Below are 24,894 nucleotides of genomic sequence, written 5' to 3' on the forward strand. Positions count from 1 at the left end.
ATGGCATCCAATCTTAAAATAAGTTTTCAAACTTTAGAAGAGGCAGACACAAAAGGAAAGCTCTTGGGACCCCAATGCTTCTTTATATCTATCCATTACGACACATATCGAATGTACGTCTTTGGCCAAACATCTAAACATCTATGAAACAATTACCCTTCCCAAGGCTAAGAATTAGACATGCTACGATGGCTTATTTAAACAATCAAGCTACATGAATGTAGAGAGTGATGCATCAAATTTGTTTTTCGAGGATTCCTATTATATGTCGTGATGATACACCGATCAGAATCATAAGCTGTGCTTTTGGGTAAAAATTGTCGCCTCTTTAAAAGCTTATGGTTTCTTGAGTGTGACAACTAGGAAGGATTTATAGGCTTTTCCAGAAACGACCACCTACACTTTAATTCTACATTAGGTTATGTACATTAAGTCAAAGTAAATTAAGTAATGCTACTTAGTTTGTGTCGACATACGACAATTGATGGAATGGACGAACTGAATTAACTAATGTTAGCGATTATGTCGAGTGGTGTTGTTTTAATTATGATGATAAATCTAATGTTGGCGATTATGTAGAGTCATGTTGTTGAGTTATGATCCCCAACCGCTATGACGGGAGGAGCCGATGCGGGGTGATAGAGGCTAGGATTTGCGGACGTCTCCAACTTGGTGCAGCTGCAGCGAGGGGGTGTTCCCATGGAGCTCAGATTGCCTGGGTGGGGTCTTCTCAACACGAGATTTTCTCCAACCATTGTGTCATATCTTCACAGGTTCTGGTTGAATTATATTACCGGAAGCTCCTTTCCCCTTCTAAGGTATCAAGTAAAGGCTCCTTTTGGCGCTGCTGCCTCTGCTATGTAATGGTTTAATAATTGAATTTACTAATAATGCCCGACTACCATGTAATGGTTGGTAACATCGGTACAAACGTAGAATATAGTTCAACAATTGAAATCAATAGTCGGTGAACAATGCTGAATGGGAAATGTATACTGACCCTCCATCCACAGCCATCTGACGTGTGCTGAATGATGGATAGATGGTGATGACCAAGATTCAGATGAGAACCAAAAAGGGATGCAGCATTAGCTCTCTTTCCATCCATCTGATGTCTGAGTAGGAAATTGGGCGAGAATGGTTAGAAAGGCGATTGATCTGATTCTAGTTGCACCTTAATAGAGAAAGGGTAGAGTTGGACGTTGATGTCTGCTTGCCTCCCAGAAGGTAAGTCATGGAAGAGACCTTCACCATTGGGGGCTGCATTATGTAAGGACCATCCCGAGGGATCCCAAATACCCAGTCAAGCACATTCAGATATTTGTCCCTGAAGACCTCTCGCTCCTGAGCGTAACAGTGCATAATTATCGAGGTTGCTATGCTAAAGAGAACAACATCAACACGCTTTGGTGTTCTGATTTTCATCTTCAACCCATCACCAAAACAAATTGCAAAGCTTTCCACAGCCCGTGCAAAACAATAAAGGGCTATTTCCATCCGCCTGCTTTTCTTCTCAATCATAACTGCGAGTCCAGTAGGGAACTGCAACAAATGCCATTTCTTTTTTTTTCCTCAAGAGAAAACTCTCTCTCTCTCTCTCTCTCTCTCTCTCTCTCTCTCTCTCTCTCTCCCCCCAATCTCCATATTGGATAGAGACATGAGAGATATTATTGGACAATATTATTCCTCTTTTTCCCCCACAGAATGTCATACGAATTGCATACTCTATCAGATCCCTAGTATTTGTAGTTCTTCCCATTATTTGTTTTTTCCTAGCTACACATTTCCTCTTGGATTATGGTTCCTTTATTCTGCTTGGAAAACATGATATCCCCTGAATTCCAGATGTATCTATTTTTGTCTCATAGCCGTTTTGGCCTTTTGTAGACATTAATACAACTCTCTCTCTCTCTCTCTCTCTCTCTCTCTCTCTCTCTCTCTCTCAAACAGAAAATGCTGGACTTTCAATTATTCATTAGTTTAGTCCCAAAAAAAAGGGGTCATGTAGAAAGAGTCTTCAAAAAATCAGTTTGACTAATCAAGTGAGGTATTTCAATAGGTCAACTATCATCTAATCAGTCACTTGCCTATGTGATAGTTGTGAGTAGAAGCCAGTTTCATGTATTGGACCTCACCTGACTTGAAAAGGGGTACAATTGGTAATGCTCATTCTCTCTCTCTCTCTAAAACAATCTTTACCATAGGGCCTTTTTAATGAGTTGCACAAGAGCTGCATACGGATGGACTAGGGTAGTATCTGGGTGCAAGTGAACCTTCAACCTTGTAAAGGGAGGAATAAGGATTCAGGAGCAGGTAAGGTCCAAGATTAAGATTCTATATGATGGGGATAGCCCCCATTTAAGAGAATATAACCCAAAGGCTTAAGCTTAAAAACCTCCATTAAAATCTTGCATCCCCTTAGTAGATGTTCCCTCTGCAATGACATGCACCTTGAAGTGCCTGAGTAGCAAACAGATGTAAAGCTTGCAATAACATGTTGCAATATACACAATGGTCTAAACTCGCAATGATAACACAAGTGTTCCTTCCACAACTTAATCTAAACTAAGAACTCTAAAGTAGCTGAGCCTTTCAGTGGCTTTCATTCCTCACACAACTCCTAAGAGCATAGCTTATTGCAGCAAATGAGCCATCCACATTCTTTGCAAACTGATAGGACTTTAAAAAGACAGCAATATTTGTAGTGGCCTCATCGCTCCAGACATGGAATCAGGCTCTATTTGGTGGATAGGAATCTCCTAGCAGTTTGGAGTCAACCTGATACCAAGCAACAACTCAATAACATACCAATATAGTCACAAGTGACACAAAAAGGACAGGGATGGGGGATGGGGGATGGGGAAGAATTGCCATCACTTGTGACTATATAGTCACATGCAATGGAACATGGGACAGAAAGAAGCTACTGTCCCTACAATCCTGGAGTCCAAAAATGACCGTCACTTGTGACTATGACCAACAGTCACAAGTGACACAACAAAGGACAGTACCAATAGTTGCAGTTATTGTAGGCATATGTGTGTGAGACCCAGGAGGCCCTTATGGGGATCAATATCAAGGCCACCCAGGGTGCCTTTCAAGGAAAACCTCTCACTTGGTCCGCTTCTATCATGCAAATTGAAAGTGACAATATAAAACCCAGTTTCATGTATTGAGACGGTTTGCACCTGACTTCAGTTAAGAAGGGTTTGAATATTTCAGTTGCCTTATGGACAATCAAGGGATGGATAAGAGAGGTAGGGTGGTGGCAGGGCATAGATATATGTCTAAATCCAGCACGTTTACAAAGCCATATAGGGACAGCATGGAAGGCTTTAAGGGCTAACAGCAAGGTAAGGTGCAAGTTTACATCCTGAATGAACAACAGATCACCATCCAAACGCTCTAGGTTGAAGGCTGGACTTAACTTGCAAGTGAGGTCAAGAGACTTTAAATCATCAATCTCAAGGCCACCAAAGGTGCCTACTTAGGAAATTCTCCCATAACTATCTTGCATCAACTCTTTTATCTTTGATGCCCTGTGCTGAATGAGCAGATCACCATCCAAAGGGCTCTAGGTTGAAGGCTGAGTTAACTTGCAAGTGAGGTCTGCCCTGTGCTGTGTATGAACAGATCACCATCCAAAGGCTCTAGGTTGAAGGCTGACTTAACTTGCAAGTGAGGTCAAACTTTAAATCATCCATCTGAAGGCCGCCGAAGGTGCCTTCTGAGGAAATTCTCCCATAACTATCTAGCATTAACTCTATCTTTGATGCCCTGTGCTACTAAATAGCTCAGGCTTTCATAACAAGGATGGCCTATGCAGCATACAAGACCATTGACATGGCATAGTTAAGGCTTAAGCACTAGATCAATACAGCATACTTATTACATTGTTAAGCAAGTTCATGTGGCAATCCTGAGTAAAGAATTACAAAATATTGGCAATTCAAATGTGAAATCAAAAGCACATACTGTTCCCATTGCAATCAACGCAGGGTTGCATGCATTAGTAGCTCGAAATAGCATACATGTCCACCACCTACATACAGTGAGAGCCACAAAAATCATCAAAATGCAGATAACAAACACATTACCACTTATGTAAAATTTCTACTTCTGACTATAATCCAACTGGCACATGTTTCTTCTTCACTCATTGTCTCACTTGATGATATCATCTTTAGTCATATTTTACAAAAAATTTAGCAGTATCGTTGCACTGTTTACCAATCCCAAACACAACAGCACTGTTGAGACAGTTTGACATTGATCGGTTGACAGCAGCACTATGAGTTTCTTACAAGAGAAAATGACTTACATTACTCAACAAAGGACAATGCAAATGTCAAAGTTGTAACTACTCTACCCATAGTGACATGGAATGGCCATTTTCTACCTTCCCCTCCCAGTTCCAGCCTATCCTCAAAACCATCCCAATCCCGTCCCCGTGTTAGAGCCCCCTCTGATGGTGATAGGGAATGGCAATTCTAGTCCCCAACCCTGTTCCCCCTGCCGTTCCCAAAAACCGTCCCATGTCACTATGACTCCACCTCTTTCTACAAGGAAGCACATATGATAAGGAAGGCTCCATGCTCCCACACATACAATGAGTCTGCCTCTGGATCATTTTCCAATTTCTGGAGGTTTCAAAGTTGTAGCAAAGAGTGCTTAGGAACTGACAATGGTTTTGTTAAATGGTCATAGTCATCTCTGAGTTGTGAGCCTACACTGAGTCAGTGAAGGACATTAAGAGCTGTCTGGTTATGCTCATTTTGTACAGTTTGCTCACTACTGTCCTTTTTCTAGTCAATGCCCTATCTTTTGGGGGTCATCCATGTTACTTGGACCCCAGACACATTGTGCACCAGTCACCAAGTCATGTCTATGTAGGACACTGTCAATTTGATGGCCACTTTATCAGTGATATTGTCCCCCATCCTTCCAGTCACACACCCCAATGCCCTCGCAGTAATCACAGTACACATACTGTCATGTGTGGAGGGGCTGCCTTGTATCAGCCTTCTTCATCATTACTGCTTTTTGCTTCATTGCCTTCCATCTTTCTCTTCAAATTCATGCCTTCAGTTCACATGTTCCTATGTTTCATACAGTTCCCATTGTAACCAAAACTGGCATTTCAAATGTGAGTTCAAAAACACAAACAGTTCCTGTTGCAATTCAGTGTAGGGTTGCATGCTATAGTAGCTCGAAATAGCATACATGTCCACCACCTAGATACGGTGAATGCCACATAAATCATCAAGATGTAGATAACAAACACATTACAATAACTTGTAAATACAATCCAACCAGCAGCACTTCTGGTGGAAAACCTTGAACAATTTGGGACCTTTCTGCTCCTGTCTGGTGTTGAAGATTTTGTGTTTTCAGCATGGACTACTTCAGCCCTTCTATTTTGGTGGACAGGCACCTTTTATTTACCTTATGGTTTTTGAGGTCCCTGTTGTATCTGTGTTTCTTTTTTGTGCCCTAACATTGCTTTGCAAGGGATACCAAAATTAGAGTTCATTTTGACTAAAAATATTTTGAAGGCATTAAAAATTCTTTCACATTTCTCATTCCAGTGACCTTACATATATCCATGTACTTTTATTACATGTATTTTTGCTTGAAACTTAATGTGCATGAGTTGACTCCTAAAAGTCGTATCTTTGATATTATGAATCATAATGTGGTCACTCTTTGTATCATTCAGATTTTTGTCAGTTTTGTCCCTTTGCTTCACTGCATTCCTCTCATCTCCTTCTCCTCTATTCACTCCATGCTTATTGTTCCTTTCTGCTGCACACTCTCACATGGTATCATTCACCTCGGTGGGCTTGTGTTGAGTGGCCATTTCAGTCTGCTGATCATCATTTTTGGAGTGCTCATCATCAGTTGTGTTTCCTGCAGGGCAGCCCTTTTATAGGCTGTGTGGATCAGATCCAGCCTTCATAAGGCTGCATTTTCTGTTCCAGCTCTCTTTTCAACCTGTGTTTTGCAGTTTTCTACTCTCCCCCTGGGGTATTGACTGTTTGCCATCTGCCCTACCTGCATTTTCAGGCTGATCTGTCACATTATCATCCCTGTTGTGCAGGGCAGCCCTCTTATAGGCTGTGCGGATCAGATCCAGCCTTCATAAGGCTGCATTTTCTGTCCCAGCTCTCTTTTCAACCTGTGTTTTGCAGTTTTCTACCCTCCCGCTGGGGTGTTTTGACTGTTTGCCATCTGCCCTACCTGCATTTTCAGGCTGACCTGTCACATTATCATCCCTGTTGTTCAGAAGTCAGATGAGCTTATCTACAGACTGACACCATCATCTTTCAGGTCACCTACAGCATCCAGACCATTTTCTCTTATTTTTGCAGGTATTTTCAAAGGACATCAATGGCAAACCAATACGATTGGTAGAATCATCTAAATCCAACCACAAGAACTACAGAAGTAATAACCAACACCGAGATGACCAACATTACGACCCCCGTGACCATGAGGATTGTTGCAAAGACTCTTGAGATCAAGACAAATAGTGTGACATGGATCGATAGGTGGACCGGTTCTCTCCTAACCACCATATCATTCTCTCCCTATTCCCCCTTCCATAGCTTCAAGTCCATGATTGGCAATTATGGCACCACCTATACAAGTGCATGTCCTTCCCTCTTCCCACTTCTAGGAAGTAAGATGGGACCAACATTCTCTTTGGTCGTGCAAAGTCGAGTGCATCCTTGGCATTTTTGACCTATGGGAGTTCGCCACAATTCCTTGTCACCTATATATCGTGGATCCACAAGTTGAAGCAACCTAGGACTCCACAGCTTTATGGGATTGGCTCAACACAAGAGCCCACTCATTTCTCTTTTTGAGCTATATAGATCGTGTGCTTGTGCATGTAAGACGCATTTACATTGTAACAAAGGTCCGAACCCGATTGGCATCCCTTATAAGGTTTAGACATTCGGGTGTCGAATGACCCTCAAGTTGAAGCTACAATATCTCTCTATCTATGATGAAGGATCACATCAACCAAATAGGAGATTCGAGATGAGCTTGCATCCCTAAGAAGGCTTGTGGCTTCAGAATACCTTGTTGTAATGCTTTTGTCACATCTCTTGTCACTAAAGTATGATGTCCTCTATACAAGTCTTCTCACCTCTCTTACAATATACGACGTCTTTGAAGAAGGTGTGCGGACGATTGCTGAACTCAATACATTATTGTTGGCGATACGATCAAAGGAGCTATTTTGCATTCTTAACACGAGGATCCTCGTAGGCGATATGTTGAGATGGGAGGGGCGCTTATGGATATGGTAGGAGCAATGTGTATACAAGTGGCTATCGCAGTGTCCAAATTGATTTTAAGGACAATAAGTAGCATGTTGACCGAGTGTAATGGGAGAAGCTAGTCCCTATGGTGCTAAAGAGCATGTCTCAAGGAGATTGATTTTCATAGAGCTAGTGTACACTGTCATACTTGTTGAGCTAAAAATGCATTAGCTTCACTTAAACAACCCCAAAACGAAACCTTGTTTATTTAAAAAGAAATGTGTTCCTAGAGAATGTCTTTATCCCATAAGCACAAACCCACTTGGAAGGGCCCAAACTTTCTATAAATACGTATGCTGCCCTTCATTCAGCCTTAATCTCGTTTTTGCATATTTCAGGTATTTTAACTTGGGCATATTTCAACTTGCTGCCCACACCCCGGACGCGGAGGACATTGCAGTCCAAGCTAACCATTGCTATCTACAACAGTCTGGCGCTTGTTTCCAACATACCACATACTATTCGGAGTTGATTTTAACATGCTAACTGTTGCTGCTGGTTTTTCCTGCGTTTTTAGTTTTTCTCTCTCCGCAGTCTGCATTTGTTGTTTTCTCTCTCTTGCAATCTGCATTTTTAGCCTTTCTCTCTTCTCACCTGTGTTTTTAGTCTTTCTATCTCCTACACTACTATCTGCATCAAATCCATCCTTGGCTATGTTTGCTAGTGTTCGATATCCGGAGGCTGCCTTGCTGCGATTCGGGATCTCTTTGGAATATGACACTCTCTCTAGCTCATTATCCCTACCCTAATCCTTGAGATACAAGAGTTCAAGGTACAATATTCATTCACTACATAGTGTGTTTACATCATGAGCATTGTATATTCAATAGTCGTATCATTTCATACATTCTCTATGTTCATCGTCTCTGAGTTACCCTAACCCTAACTGTGTTCTTCTGTCAGTCTGTGCTTTGTCGTATTGTGTTATTTGTGTTTCTATGTTAGGGTATTTCTTCACATGGTATCAGAGCCGAGTTCTTTGAGAGAAACCTAGGCTTGATCTAAAAGCTCTACACAAGAAGCAAGAACAACTGAAGAGTAGATGACTTCGTACACTACCACACTACTTCTCACATCTAAGCTAAATCCATCGAGAAACGAGTCAGAGTGGGCCTCACAATTTGCTTCACAAGCTCTTGACATGGCCAGATAGACATTGGACTACCATGGAGTTCCACGACCTTACGAGATCATTGCAGCTAAGTACGATCTCATTTTGATGCATAGCGCCCAACAACAGATAGAAGATAAATCTGAATTTCACCATTTAGATTCGATGCACCGATCTACTAACCATGCAAGAAGAGCAAAATCTCCACTTAGGACTTGCCATCCGCAAGTGGCAATTGGCATAGAGTATACTCCATTGCCTTCATACTTATGCTCTCCGATGCCATATATGTCTACCATTTCAGATTATGTTACTAATGATTCCCCTTCTCCTATTGGTCTAGATGATTTTTATTATGAAGGACATATGCAAAACAATTTTTGGTTTATAAGTAATGAGAAAGACATATTTCTCTATGAACTCAAGACTAGATAAGCAATTGAAACAACAAACTGTGAGTACTCCTTTCTCTTCTTTTCCTTCAAACAATTTTGTTTTCATAGGTCAAAATGAAGTAGGTGCATCTTCATCATCATTATTTCAATTTAATCTATTTAATGGACAAAAGGAACCCACATTATTTCCCATATCTACATCTATCACAAATCCATTTAATCTCCCTCCCATCCCATTCTCCTCTTCCATTGCCACATCCTTTCAGCCTCCATTAAGTGCACTGCATATTGCCTCCCTTGTAGGATCACATGTCTTTCCATTCACTACACTGGGGAGTTCTTCAAACTTAGGCACGGCCATTAGAACCTCATCTCTTCCTCAGTCAGGTAATGTTCCACCTTTTTCTCATACTTTCGAGAGCATTGCAGTCTGGGTATTTCCCCCAACCTCTCCCAAGTGTGAATCTGTTGTTGGTGCCACAATTTGCCTCCATGGCATTACCTAGTGGATCCTCTCATCATTATGTTGAGTCCCAGCCGACATTTGAGCAAGGCTTACGTATCCCAATTGCCTCCACCTCCACCAGCATCTTATGGAAACATTTATGTTCTAGTGCCTCCGTATCAATCGGTACTCATTGGACACTCACAGCCTATTTCTGCCTACCCACCTCTTCCCCCCCCTCCTCCTTATCAAACATCTCCACTACCACCACCATCATCTTATCCTCCACATCCATCTTACCCCACATTCCCGACACCTCATGGTTCTACCTCATCTTTCCCAAGCTTACATTCAAAGACAAGACTCGTTTTAATGGATCAAACTTTACAACTTGGTCGAGCTTGATGAGACATGTCCTTGACTCACCAAACCTATGGAATCTTACGCAAGGGTTGAACCCCAACCTGATCCCGCACTTGTTCCATACGAGGTCATCCGCTCATGGAAGACTATGAATGCCTCCACTATTGTTGAGCTGATCCAAGGCTTATTGCCTAGGTTTCATTCTCAACTTCAACATTTTGACTTAGCGTCAGAGTGATGGGCACACTTGACTGACCGCTATGCGGCTCGAGATAGGACCCGTTGAATAAATCTTAACCATGAGCTTCAGAACTTCAAAATGTTTGACGAGAATGACTTGAAAGTCAAGTTGATTGAGTATCGACGTCTCCTTGCCGAATTCTCCACTACAGAGACTCCTATGTCCTCTGATGATCAAGTCACATTGTTTCTTAACAAGTTGCCGCATAAATACTTCAATTTTGTGCAACAAGTGGTTTCTCAACTTAATTTACTCACATTCTATAAATTTGAATGTCAGCTATTACATTATGCACAACTGATCAATCAGTTTTATATAAATAATCCCTCAGAGGGGGCTCTTATTGCTCATTCTCAAAAGGAGCAACAAGGGAAGGATAAACCAAATCAAAATCAAAATCAAAATAAAAAACAAGCCAGGGAATCACAAGGAAACTCCCAATCTCAACTCAAACTAGGGTGGCAAAATGTACCTAAGAAGAACAGGTATTGTCAATATTGTCAAAAGGCTAGCCATTTTGACGACAAGTGTCGATCAAAGGCATGAGGCACAACACCAAAACCCAAGTCGTAGACCCCCGCCGCTCAGTCGAGCAACCCCCCTTAGGGAAGATAGGGTGATGACAAGGAGCAATGGAAAGGTCAGACCCACACTACCACCGATCAGCCATCTCAGTCACAACAACGTTTCAACTCCAGAGGGCTAGTCTAGCCAGTCTGCAAAGGACCATATCATCTCCGTAGAGATATCCAATGTGAATCTCGTCTATATCTATGAGTTGCCTCTCGACGAGGTTACCACAGAGACCCACTCATCACAACTAAGCACATCAAAATGTTTGGATTGTGAGCAGTGGAGCTACACATCACATAACTCCCATAGAGGACATCTTCTATACCCAAGATCCTACAACCGAGCGGGTCCGCGTAGGACACAACTCCTCAATCAAGATCCAAGCTCAAGGTTGGGTCAGTTTTGCCACTGACAAGGGTCTAGATCTAGCTTCACTAGACAATGTATACCATGTTCCTCAATCTGGAGTAAACTTGTTATCTGTTCAACAGCTTTCCCAGTTGGGGTGAGCAGTTTTCTTTACAGCGACCACAGTCGAGATCCTAGACTCTTAGACTAGTTTAGTGATTGCTCGCGGTGAGGCACAACCTGATGGCCTATACCACATGACCCATTTTCTTACCAAGCCAATAGCCGAGGGCTCCGTGTTCCATAGCTTCCAAGCATTAGCCACATCTCAAGAGCCTACGAACAATGAGCGTCTTTAGCATTCCCACCTAGGAAATCTTCTCTATGTCTCTCTTTATGAGTTGTCTCGCCATGAGATGGTTGAGGACCTTCCTCGCCTGAAGCTAGCTTGAGATGTTTGTAGAGCATGTCAACTCAGGAACCAACACCGTATCCCATTTCCTCAACAGTCTACACATAGAGCTAAGAGGGCTCTTAGATTGATTCACGTTGATCTTTATGGGCCCACATCCACCGCTGCCTTAAACGGCATATTGTACTTCTTTTTTATAGTGGATGATTATTCGAGATAAATGTGGGTGTACTTCCTTAAGCATAAGTCCGATACTTTCACATATTTCTCTACTTGGGTGCTGCTGGTTCATAACCAAACGAGTCGTCATGTTAGTTGCATGAGAAGTGATAGCAATGGTGAGTTCATCTCCCATGAGTTTTCCAAGTTTCTACAACAGTATGGCATCTCTCACCAGCTCACCTCTATCAACCCTCCCTCTCAAAATGGAGTCCTAGAGTGTCAAAACCAGATAACCATGGAAATGGCATGCTATTTGCAGCAGAGCTCCTTGAGCACCTTTAGGTTGAGGCTACTAACACTATGGTGTACATCCTTAACTAGTATCCGACTACAGCTCTTCCTCAAAAGACCCATACGAGGTATTCTTTGACTCTCGGCCTATCATATCCCACTTCAAAGTCTTCGGGTGTCGTGTATACACATACACACCTAATTATAAAATAGGAAAGCTCACTTCCCGAGCTGATCTCCTTTTACTATTGCAGAAAAACTTTTTTGGTTAATTCATACTAGGTCAGACTTAGCTTACTCCGTCAACATTCTCAATCAATATTTTACGACACCTAGGATGTCACATTGGATTGTATGTCTTTATGTGTGTTACATTATTTACAATGTACTTACTCTTATGGCCTCACTTATGGTTCTGGTTTATGTTTGCAAGGATACACTCATTCTAATTGGACAGGAGATCCCGACACCCAACATTTCCATATGGCTACCTTTCACCTTCGGCACGGCTCCCATTTCTTAGTCCAACCATAAGTAAGAGATGGTGGCGGCTTCCACAGCCAAGGCTGAGTATAGGACTCTCTTTGATGCCACCACGGAGGCTATCTACCTGAGGAGCTTCCTGACGGCACTTCACTTCCCTTGTGACTCTCCCACCGTTGTCTACAGTGACAACCAAAGTGTCATTGCCAAGCAATCTGAACATCACACCACAAACGTAACATGTGAGAGTCCACTTCCACTTTTCCAAAGAGCAGGTTGAGCTAGGCACTATCCGCCAAGAGTTTGTCTTCATCATATAATTTTTGAGACATTTTAACAAAAGCGATCAACCGGCCGATTCTTCAGTATCTTTTACCCAAGATAGGCTTGGGTACGTCTCCCCTACTTCTTCAAATTGATGAGGAAAGAGTGCTTCCCTCTTGCTTTCCTTTCCAATTTGAGAGGCGGCAACTACTTCTCTTCATAGTGACAATGATCATGCTTACAATTTTTAATCATTCATTCATTCATTTATTATTTTGTATTGTACTTGTGGACATTTGTAACTTCATCCGCACTATCAGGATGACATGATTGTAAAAGGACACTTGGACAAGTGAACGATTCCCATGTGAGAGCATTGTCTAAGTGGTATCATTGCATTGCATTTTGTGAGTATAACATCTTGCATCTCCCTTTCCATTACCCCATGCATTGGCATTATGTTCATGTAAACATGTATCTATGTGCATTTATCTCTTTTTAGTCTTTTGGAGTGGTCGACTCTGGATCCACCATATTCGTGGCATTATACATGGCAGTTCTCCCTAGCTTGCTTGCTTGCTTTGCTTGTCTTGCTTGCTTCACATCTTTGCTATATTTGTGTTACACACCTTAGTCATTTTCCTTCTACACCAACACCCAGTACTGGTAGGGATAGTATGCTTGTTTTGTGAAGGTCTTGGATCACCATCACTTATCACTCTCGTGTTTGGAACACGGATACTCGTTAGAACGAAAACCGATTTGAAAACCTCACTTAATGTTATTGCTAAATCTATCGAAACTACAAAGCCCTCCCAAAAAAAAAAAGTCCATAACTGATTTCATCCACCTTTGCAAGACTTAGTAGCGACGTATATCCTTTGTCTAATGCCCTGGCCTCTGTCGGGTGATCACTTGGGCTCCCTTGGTAAGATAATCGCCGCCTCTATAGTCTTAGTAGGCCACTAAGTAACCGACATGCACCCTTCGTCCAATGCTCTGACTACTTTGGGGTGGGAATCCTTGGGGTAAAAGATAAAGGGAAAAAAAAAGCCTTGGTTAGCCTACTTCTCATGGCACCGTTGTTGGGCCTGAGAGGGGATATTGAGCTAAAAATGAATTAGCTTCACTTAAACAGCCCCGAAACATGCTTAATTTTTAAAAAAAACCTTGTTTATTTTTTTAAAAAAGTGTTCCTAGAGAGTGTCTATATTCCATAAGCACAAACCCACTTGGGAGGGCCCAAACTTTCTATAGATAGATATCCTACCCTCCATTCAACCTTAATGTCGTTTTTGCAGATTTCAAGTATTTCAGTTTGCTATCCACACCCCGGACATGAAGGACATCACAGTCCAAGCTAGCTATTGTTGTCTACGACAGTCTGGTGCTTATTTCTAGCCTACCACACACTGTTCAAAGCTAATTTCAATATGCTAATTGCTGCTGCTGATTTTTCCTACGTTTTTAGTATTTCTCTCTCCTGCAGCTTGCGTTTGCCATTTTCTCTCTCCTACAACCAACGTTTTTAGTCTCTCTCCTCACCTATGTTTTTAGTCTCTCTCTCCTACACTACCGTCTATATCAGATCCAGCCTTCCTTGGCTGCATTTGTTGGTGTTCGACATCCAGAGGCTGCCTTATTGCAATTCGGGATCCATTCACAGTATGACACACTCTCTACCTCATTACCCCTGCCCTGATCCTTGATATACAGAAGTTGGAGGTACAGTATTCATTCACTACATAGTGTGTTTACTACATGAGCATTGTATATTCTATAGTCATATCATTTCATTCAATCTTAGTGTTCATTGTCTCTGAGTTACCTAACCCTAACTGTGTTCTTCTGTCAGTCTATGCTTTGCCGTAGGGTGTTATTTGTGTTTTTGAGTTAGGGATAATTCTTCACAGTACTTTCATGGCATAATCACGTAAAGGACAATCCAAGCTAAAGAAAGAGGAAAGAAGTTCAAAATCCAAGTCATCTTCAAACTTAGATATTGACATAGAGGGGTGTGAGAGTGCACAGTCGAAGAGAAACACAAACATGGAGGGAGAGGAGAAGATTAAGAGACTAAGAAGGGAAGACAAATCTACATTGACTCTAAAATGAATGTTGAATACAATGATGGACTGATCAATCCCTGCATGCAACCCAAAGCATCACTAAGGGCACCGGATCAAGCTGAAGATGATGGCAGCACCAAAGATGAAGACGAAGACGAATGTCAGAGTGTGCAACCTCCAAAAGAAATAGATGATCTTCCCATCAAGCTGAAGACTGCTATAAATAGCCAAAAAATGCTGAAAACAAGCCAACCAGCTGATGGAGGGAGGGCAATAAATGCAGTCAGTGCGCTAAATCTGGCTGGCAAAAATGCTGCAACTCACTAAAGAACAGGCCACCCAGCCCAAATCATAGACGTCCAGGCACTAACTGCTGGAAAAGCTGGAAATTGTGGACTACACAGTGTGAATACACCTGACACGCACTAAAAAAGAAATGCAAAGTAATAGAATGCTCTAGAACAGTTAAAGCTCCAATGTCTCCATCATACTCTGACAAAGCTCACAACCAGGAAATGATTGACTAACAAAATGGCCAGCTAACAAGGGAAAGCACAAAGGATATCCCAAGTGTCCACACTGTGGAAAGACCTTGCATCCCTAGGAGAATTGTTGGGTGAAGTATCCTCACCAGAATCAATTTTAATTCATACCCATCAATTGGAGGACTCTTCTTCCATCCTTGCAACAAGTTGATATGAGAGGGGGCTATATTCGCCCCATTTCCCTTCCAACCATCTTCCTAATGCCACTCATTCCCATTTGTGCACCCCTGATCCCACAAATTCTACCCCATTACCCACCATATTCTCTAATCACTCCCTTGTAGCGCCCATCCCTTCTAGAGGGGGATGATCTCAAAACTGCAATTGTGGATTCCCTGGCCCTTCTAGTTTTAAAGGGGGATTCCCACAATCATAAGAAGCTTCTTCATGGATTACAATCTTCATCGAGCCTTGCTTTTATATGGCAACTTATTTCATTCATCATTGAGCCACTAGCTCCTACCGCTTACATGCCTATCCCATGGCCCTTCATCCATATTGCTTTTTCTCAACAAGTTACAATGCCTTCAATAGCTTATTGCTATCATTTTTCTAAATTAGGTCAAAGACTTGGCTCACCCATTCTCAACTAGATATCACTAGAGTGATCCGTTCAAGGCCTCTCCACTCCCATTGAGATATGGTGGCCTCTTGTTGGGTTGGGCTTTTATCTATAGACAAGTTCTTATTCCTCGGTTGGCATTCTTCGACAAACTTCAATAGTAGTGGTACTTGTCACATGTCATAGATGGTCATCTCCTTGTGGACAATGAAATCCAGAAAATCTGTAGTGAAGAATGCTGCATAAGGATGCAGAACTATACGCGGGTGCACAGAGAATATCTGCGTATATCTCCACCTTGAGGATCTTGACCTCTGTCAGCCCCAAGAGCAATCTCTGCAATCAGCAGGCTGAAATTTGTGAGACAATATATCAAGACTCTTGGAAACTCAGCCTAATAATGCCAATAATTGATCAGGCCGACTGCATTAAATGCAGCCGACTAATGCAGTCCAACTACTGCCATGTGGCACCTGCTTGCATGGCATCCAGGGAATGACTCTTAACACCCCCTTTCAGATCCTAGACAAGGCAGCAGATGGAGGGATCTAGAATGTCCGTGAAGTAAAGCCTGCGGAAGTGCCTTCGTAAACAAATCTACAAGATTGTCTTCGGTCTTACAGTATTCCACATCGATTGTCTCATCCAAAAGCTTCTCCCTAATGAAGTGGTAATAGATCTCGATGTGCTTCGTTTGAGCATGGAAAACCAAGATTCCATGCCAAGGCAATGCAACTCTCATTGTCGCACCGCAAAATAGTAGGACGAGTCTGGGGGCAACCAAGCTCCTCCAATAAACACCGAAGCCACACAATCTCACATGTGGTATAAGACGCAGCCCGATACTCTGCCTCAGTCAAAGATAGGGCTACCATGGGCTGCTTCTTGCTACTCCAAGAGATAGCACCAACACCCAAGGTAAAACAATAACCTGTAGTAGACCGCCGTTGGTCCACGTCGCCAGCCCAATCCAAATCATTCCAACCTACAAGAACAAGATCAAAAGCATTTGTACCTACTAGATAGGAAATCCTAAGGTCGGAGGTCCTCCTTAGAAACCGAAGTATCCTCTGAGGAGCACTTGTTGAGGAGCACTCATGAACCCGACCAATGCACTTGTTGAGGAGCACTCATGAACCCGACCAAGAGACCTGCAACAAAACATAGATCAACCCGTGTGTTGAGAAGCCAAATCAATGAGCCAATCAGCTGACGGTAGCGGATAGCATCCACCAAAGGAGAATTTGCGTATGAAGTGGCCTTCCAGTTCGAATCCATAGGAGTAGAAATGGACGGACAATCCTCCATCTCAAAAGTCACCAAGAGCTCCTGTACATATCTTTGCTAAGAGATGAAAATTCCCCTCTGAGTCTAATAAATCTCGTGGCCCAAAAAGAAATGGAGAAGTCCTAAATCCGTCATCTCAAACTTCTAATGTAGGGTTGCTTCGTCTCTTCGACCTTCTGAGCATAATCACCTGTAACGATCAAGTCATCAAAATACCAAACAAACAACACACGACTACCCTCAGAAGTGAGCACATAAAGCTACGGATCGGCCCTAGAGCACCTAGAGCGCCACTATCCCAACTTGACCTAGAGAAACGAATCAATCTTCTCATTCCAAGCATGCAGAGTCTGCTTCAAGCCATACAAGGCCTTCCTCAACCTATAACGTTCCCATTTGAGGAACCAAAGCTAAGAGGTTGCTCTACATAGATCTCCTCCTTCAAATCACCATTCAAGAAGGCCGACTTCACATCCAACTGAAAGACAGGCCATCCCCTATGACCAGCCAAGGCAAGAACAACGCAAATAGTCATCATGCAAGCAGTAGGGATAAAAGTATCATGGAAATCAACACTTGGACACTGTGCAAAACCTTTAGTAATAAGACGAGCCTTGTGCTTGTCCAAAGAGGCATCACTATGATACTTGGTCTTGAAGACCCATTTGACACCAATCACCTTCGTATGAGAGGGACGAGGCACAAGGTGCCAAGTGCCATTCCGCTCAATAGCCTCCAACTCAACTTTCATCGCTTTCCGCCTATAAAGCCTCCTTCACTGATGTAGGTTCTCTATCTTGCATAACACAGGGCATTAAACAGTAGTTAGAGCAAACAAGCTCCATAATGTGTCTGGTGCCACCGTAATCTCCGCGGTCCATCTTGCGGTTGCCACTCCTTAGGGATCCCCTCAATAGCTGAATCTTGGAGTGTGTCACAGGCCCAACGAGGAGGAGCCTCAAAAGGAGTCATACCAACAACAGCAGTAGGGGAACGATTAAGGATCTGAACTAAAGTAGCCACAGCCTCAGCCCATGGACACTGAGATATTTGATGATGCTCCATCATGGTACGCGCCATCTCGATCACACTACAATTCTTCCACTCCAAAAGACCATTCTCCTAAGGGGTGTTTGTATTCGCAAACTCCTGGCGTATACCATGATCTACACAAAACCAAGTAAACTCATTAGAAACAAATTCTCTGCCCTTATCTGATTGTAAGGTCTTCAGCTTCCGCTCCAATTGGTTCTCCTCAAAGAGGAACCAATCCTTGAAGTTGGAGAAAGCCTCCGACTTCAACTTCAAGAAATAGGCCCATGTCATCCTGTTGTAATCATCTACAATGAGAATGAAATATAAACTTCCTCGAAGGGATTCCGACCTCATCGGTCCACAAAGATTGGTGGAAACAAGCTCCAAGGGTGCTAAAAACCGCCTCGAAGCCATACTGGGAACAACATCACGAGTCTGCTTCCCACGAATGCAAGATACACAAGGCTCCTCACTCACCACAATATCCGGCAAGCCTTGAACAAATTGGTCCTTAGACGCCTTTCGAAGGTATTCATAATTGAGGTGACCAAACCGAGCATGCCAAACCTCAAACTAAGTTTGGAGGTAAGAAAAAGAGAAGTCAAGGCAGAAGAAGACCGCAACTTGTAGACTCCATTCTCCTCATAACCTGAAGAAAGAACCGCTCTCGATCCTCAATCAAGAATCCAAAAAGAATCCACATCAAATTTAACCAAGAGGCTGAGGGCACAAATCTTGTGCACCGAGAGAATATGATATCCCAAAGCCAGCACATAAAGTACCTCAGATGCATAGGCATCACCACGCCCATCTGGAATAAGATGCATGTTGGCCCATCCCTAAATAAGAACGCATGAACTATCTCCAATAAGAATCTGACCATGAGAAGGCCACAAATGAGTAACACCTGGTGAAGAAGGAGTCATGTGCCTCTATTGTCAACAATCCACTCACGAGTAAATGGGGCCGTCAACACAGCATTAGAACCCAACAGGGTTGAATCATCAACCACCTCCAAATGGAGGAAAGAAACTAATGAGGGAGCAGCCACCACTCCGAAATCCTTTGAAGATTTCTCCTTCTTCTCCTTATCGGGGCAATCCTTCTTCCAGTGACCTATTTTGCCACAAATGTGACAAGTATACTCTTTGTCTTTGTCCTTAGATTTGTCTTCCTTCTTCTTCTTTTGATCCTTCCATTTCTTCTAATAGGATTGACCAACAAAAGCTTCAGATTTCGAAGCATTGGTTCCTTTCAATTGCTCCTCTTGGTCCAAGACCATAGGAACCAACTCTTCCCATCGAAGAGTCTCAGATCACCTTGAAGCAATCAAGGCGGAATAAAAACCACTGAAGCGAGGAGGTAACTGTGAAAGAAGAGTTATCACCATGTCTTCAGAAGTGATCACCTTCCCTACCTTTTAAACCTGCATCTGAAGCTGCCTTCGCTTGTTGATATGTTCCCGTATGGATGATGACTTGTTGACACTCATAGTCCTCATTTGCACTTCCAAAGAATCTTGCTTCATGACGGTTATCCGATTATACATTTGATCTAACTCTAGCCATATCTCCCTAGCCACCGTCAAATGCTCTATATAAGAATCAACAGTTGTCGTACATGAGAAAAATAAAAACGAGCGAATGCAAGCAATGAGTTTATCCCAATGTGCCTGAGCCTTTGCCAACTCCACCTTCTCACTGGAAGAGAGTCTGAACTCGTCTCGCGAAGGACGATTGATGGTCTCTGTAACAAGCTCCACCAAATCATAGGACTCCAATATATGTCAAGCATCACGACCCACTAGATGCGGTAGTTCTCACCATCAAGCTTTTGATCTTAAGGAAGAGCCGATAGGACGAGCACCTTCCGGTCCATGATCGCCTAAAACTCTATCTCAGCCTCAAAAGACATCTTCACCTACAATGCCTGCACAAAACACAAAAAGCAGCCCCCTCTGATTGTGAAAATACAGCCTGCTACATTCTCTAACAACAAAAACAGCAGCAACTTCAGCAAATCTTCTCTTTTCTGGCACGCCTACGCTCGACTCAACCTTGTTCTGATGCACAGTCCACCTGCTCCCACTTGAACGCTGAAAACACAACATTGTGTCATGTTGAAAACTCCTCTTCAGATAGGTACACCCTAGGTCAGTCCTTCAATGCTCTGATACCATGTCAGAGTGAAGCAATGCGGAAGCGAATGGCCATGACAAAGAGTGAACAAAGAGAGAAGAGAGAGAGAGAGAAAGAGACAATGAAATGCAAAAAATCTGCAGTGAAAAATGCTGCATAAGGATGCAGAATTATACACGGGTGCAGAGAAAATATCTGCGTATGTCTCCACCTCAACGATCTCCATCTCCGTCAACCCTGAGAGCAATCTCCACAGTCAGCAGGCTGAAATCTGAGAGATGCAATATATCAAGACTGCTGGAAACTCAGCCTATTTATAGGCTGGAAATAATGCCAATAATTGATCAGGTTGGCTGCATTAAATGCAGCAGACTGATGCAGTCCGACTGCTCCCGTGGTCCAACTGCTGCCACATGGCACCTGCCTGCGTGGCGTCCAAGGAATGACTCTTAACAAGATCCATTCCTATGTTTGACTCAAAGTAGCCTATTTCCTTTGTATTGCCTTGGGCAAGGTGGACAATATAACAAGCATGGGTACAATAGGTGTTGCTTTGTACATTCTGTGTTTTCTATGTCGTTTATGCATTGGCAATATTGTCCAAGATAGTTGTGAAGGCACAATCTTTTATTGTGCATTGTGTAATCCATCATGGTGAGTCTCTTTTCATATTTTGGCCATGATTTTCTATACCTTCCCATACAAGAGTGATAAGACTCCAATCTGATCATAGTTTTTTCCATAACTTTCCGTGCGCAAGCACATACCTTTTTGTACAGCAAACACAAAAATGATCAGACTTCAATCTCATCATAGCCTTTTCCTTAACTTTCTACTTGCAAACACATACGGGTGTGGAAGTATAATAGGAGTAATATGTGAGATATGTTATCTAGAGAGTTATGGAAGCTTAGACTTCGAATTTCAACTTTGAAAACTTCATTGTCCTTGCATGAGAGACGCTTTTGCAAAAGCAGTATATTTTTAATGTTTGGAACCCAGATTTATCTCATAATCCTGGAGTGCACTTGCTCTTTTCCATACGGGTAAGAAATCACTTATTTCCCACATGCAGTTCAATCAACCATATGAGTATGATTCCATCTATGAACTTGATAGTTATACCACAGCTGTTTCTTGAGAATAATCGGATCATTCTCTCTTTCCACAAGAAACTCTATGATGAGAACATCCTTACTAGGGAATTTCCATTTCATTTGTTCATTGAGGCAAGACACTGGGTCACCCTGTGTAGCATGGCATTAATTGCAGTAATGACCTGATAAGGAGGCATAGGCTTTGGACAAACATTGTAGCAGGGTCAAATATGTTAATCAGTTCAAGTTCAAGCACTTAAAATGTTCTTCATGATAATTGAGAAGAAAAATGATACCGGTTACTTGAAAAGTCACACGAAGTATGGAAAACTTTACCAAGCAGAAGCACAATACACAGAAAGAAAAAAGCTGGATCTTGCCACCCCACGGATTGTCTTTGATAAAATGGAAAGAGGGCTGAAAAAAAACAAATGAACAACTTAGAAAGTGCTTTTGATACCCCAGGCAGCTAATGCAGCACCCCAAACAATTGCACTTACGTTCTTAAAAGACCTTGTCGATGTACAATGATGGCTGGAATAAGATAGACTGGAACATATACGGGTAAAGAGCGAAGATAAGCTTGCTGCAAGAACTCAAAAAAATGTGGCACACAACCCTGGTTCCCATGCACCACCTGTCACAACAGTCGTGGAAGTTAAAACAGGCAATTCTGATGTTATCAACCAAGCCATGCAGACAGCTTGTGAGAGTCTCACCCTGCATGGAATACTCATGTTTGGATCAAGTTGGATGTCCATACCCATGGACTTGTGGCAACTTTCAACTGCATTCAACTTTGTCAGTGGATATTTGAAGGCCAGCTCTTGGAGTGTTTTCACTATGGAGGCATCTTTGCCTCCATGTTTGTTCAAGAATGAAATATAAGATGGTGGCAAGCTCTCTGGTTTCAGAATCCACGAGGATCTACAAAAATGCAGCACTTACATAAACTTCTAGAAGTGAACATTGGAACGCTCTCATAAGCAAGAACATTACAGATATGTCACTACACTTCTAGCAGTTTCAACAGAACTAAAACTTCTGGAGTCAAAGAAGCAATAATAGGCCCTTTCTGATCACATAAAATATTCAATAATGCCAAGGAGCTTGATGATGTACAATATCTTGTAAATGTTCACTCCTAGTTCATGAGATGTATTCCCTGTTTTTGGGGCAATTAAGGACTCACAGAATCTGGGAAGATGACAAGCACATCAAGAAAGCATCCCCATGTTTCCAAGCAAGCGGGCGGCAGAGCCAACCAACATGTTTGCTTTTGACTCCACAACGTGCCGCAAGAACAAAAGCTCGTAGAAGAATATAAATAGCCATGCTTGTATGCCGAACATCAGGTCCTGTTAATAACAATGAAGGACCCGCTATAGCACCTGCCACTAATGCTCGCCAGCCTGCAGTTCTGTGGAACAGTATATTCAAGTTAGCATTGGTGAGAAGTTCCTTCAACTAGAGCCAATGATAGATACCAATCAAAATCAAACTGCAACAGAATGCTACAGAAAATGTCTAGCGTCCAACCTGAACCAACTAGGAAGAGCAAGGAACAATATGAAAGAGAATGCATGTATATTAACAAATAAAGTCTTTTGAAAACCAAGAAAACGATTTAACACACATCAGCACCAGAACAGTGAGCTTGCAGTCAATCAACAAAGGGGCATTTGTGAGACAAGCAAGTGAACCTGAAATTTGGATTACATATCCAAGTCTCCCACCAGGTAATGCCATATTGGCCTCAAATAATGTTTTGCATATTTTTCTCAAGAGTTCCAAAAATTAAAAAAGTTGAAGGTAATATTGCACGAAGCTTTATATACCTGCCTTGATGTTTTCACTAGGTGATACTAAAAAGCTCCACAATGTCAACCAGAGGCAGCACTCAAAACCAATACAAGGTTGCCAAAGTCTGGCATTATAAGATTTCACGATAAGGCAAGATGCCTAGTGGAATCATCTTCAGCAGTGCAACCTAAAGTGACTTCACAAAGTACAACCATAGGCTTCACTTCTCTGCCATAAATTCTCCTATGGACTCAATCAATACATATGTCAAAGTGGGGATACGCAAAAAGATCTCAAAACCTGCACACCAGTATTTTGGTCATGCATAGTGTAACAGGAAGCTAATGTAAGAGGTAAGAGAAGTGGCCAAAGCCACCAAAAATGGTAGAATAGAAAGGCATAAAAACTTCATTCTTAAGCAAAGCTCAACTACAAAGTAGTTTCAAGTTGAAGATGCAATGCACAAGGGTGGATGCAGCTGTAAAGAGCAGTAAACCTGAAATCTGCAAATGTAGAGCAGGTATACAATCATGGAGAGCAGACATATAGGATCCCGATTTCAATAAACATAGAACGTATCTTCTAATAGGATGCTGCAGAACTGCCTGACGTGCAAGATGTAGGCAACAGCTGAGAATAGCCACTGCACTCGCTGGAGATGAAGGCGGCAGCAAACTGGGATGAAATGCAGGCTGGAGGAGTCACTTGACTGATGGGCGCCAGCTGAGCATCACCATGGCAGCAGCCAGATGAGGTGCCTGATGAATGGAGACTGGGATGAACTAGGTGTTAGAGATATGGTCATCCCCAAGATGGGCACAGACTAGAACAGGGCAATTTAGGGCAGTTTATACAGCGGCATATTGATGTGGAGCAGGTCGGGCACCAATTTATGCAGTCACCAGCAGTTGGGCAGGGATTTGGGCGGGCCAGACAGGGCAGACAATCATTGCCACATGGCATGCAACTGTTCACTATTTTCTGCATTATTTTATTCATTTGTGTGCAGTTGGCCATATTTGGCAAGAGTCTTGACCGGATTTAGCAGTTTCCTTGCAGGTGAGAGAAAGCTGTGGCCGGTGATACTTCAACAGCCCATTGTATATATCTGCCTTCAGAATTCAGCATTCATACTTTGCAGTCTTCAACGTTCTACTCTCCCTTCCTCTCTCTTTTCTCTCCATGTTCACTTCTTTCTTTCAATCCAATCACATGCTTCTGCATTCACTGCACTCTAACATGGTATCAAAGCAGCATAGATGGGCTGATTGATCATGAGCAGATCTAAAGAGTAGGTTTCAGCACAACACCAAGGCTGTGTTTTCAGCATTCAAGGGAGAGCAAGAGGGCTGTGCATCAATGTAAGGCTGAAACAGGTGCAAGAAAGGATGAGTTTTCTGTTTCTGTGCAGGTTTTGCTGTCAAAGAAGCAGAGAAGGCTGTGTTTTCATCCATTTACAACAGGTTTTGATATTTAATTGTCTCTACCCATTGCGAAGGAGGAGCGGCATGCTGCCTTTTCGGAGTTAAGAGGGGGCTACACTTTGTTCAAGGTTGTCAAGTGGGTACCTTGTGATTTTATAAGGTACAATACAATATTAGTTTTTTTTTTAAACTTGGTTATTTTGGATTATAGATAATAGAACACATGCTTAGAGCTAAAATAGCAATGTCACTTGAGTTAATAGGATGAATACATGAGGATAACAAGGTAAAACCTCATGCACAACACGCTATTAGAAGACAAATGGGAGTGTATATGTAATACATCATACAACAAAGCGAAGTGTAGGATGGCTAGACAAAGAGGCTCTTCATTCTATGTTGTGTGTGTGTGAGAGAGAGAGAGAGAGAGAAAGGCTTGGCAGTTCGGGGGGCGAGGGGGGGGGGGGGGGGGGGAGGGGGGGGGGTGCTCTTGGAATTGCATACACATCTTGGAA

At 42.5% G+C, this 24,894-nt stretch overlaps 1 protein-coding gene across 1 annotated transcript in view; it reads right to left on the minus strand.

The window, feature by feature from the left end:
- Window positions 1–231: 231 nt before the first annotated feature.
- The window catches only part of LOC148020967 (uncharacterized), a 69,806-nt gene continuing 45,143 nt past the window's right edge, over window positions 232–24,894 (minus strand). The window contains exons 3-8 of the mRNA XM_087698799.1: window positions 22,345–22,572; window positions 21,872–22,079; window positions 21,653–21,789; window positions 21,489–21,569; window positions 3,976–4,042; window positions 232–1,542 (exon numbers count right to left, since the gene is read on the minus strand). Of these exons, the coding sequence (XP_087554925.1) occupies window positions 1,165–1,542; window positions 3,976–4,042; window positions 21,489–21,569; window positions 21,653–21,789; window positions 21,872–22,079; window positions 22,345–22,572 (1,099 nt within the window). The 3' untranslated portion in view covers window positions 232–1,164. The remainder of the gene's footprint in view (window positions 1,543–3,975; window positions 4,043–21,488; window positions 21,570–21,652; window positions 21,790–21,871; window positions 22,080–22,344; window positions 22,573–24,894) is intronic.

Source organism: Lygodium microphyllum, chromosome 18 (genome assembly GCF_053477565.2).
Source record: "Lygodium microphyllum isolate KBCC chromosome 18, Lygodium_microphyllum_v1.1.10, whole genome shotgun sequence".
In the NCBI taxonomy this organism is placed as follows: domain Eukaryota; kingdom Viridiplantae; phylum Streptophyta; class Polypodiopsida; order Schizaeales; family Lygodiaceae; genus Lygodium; species Lygodium microphyllum.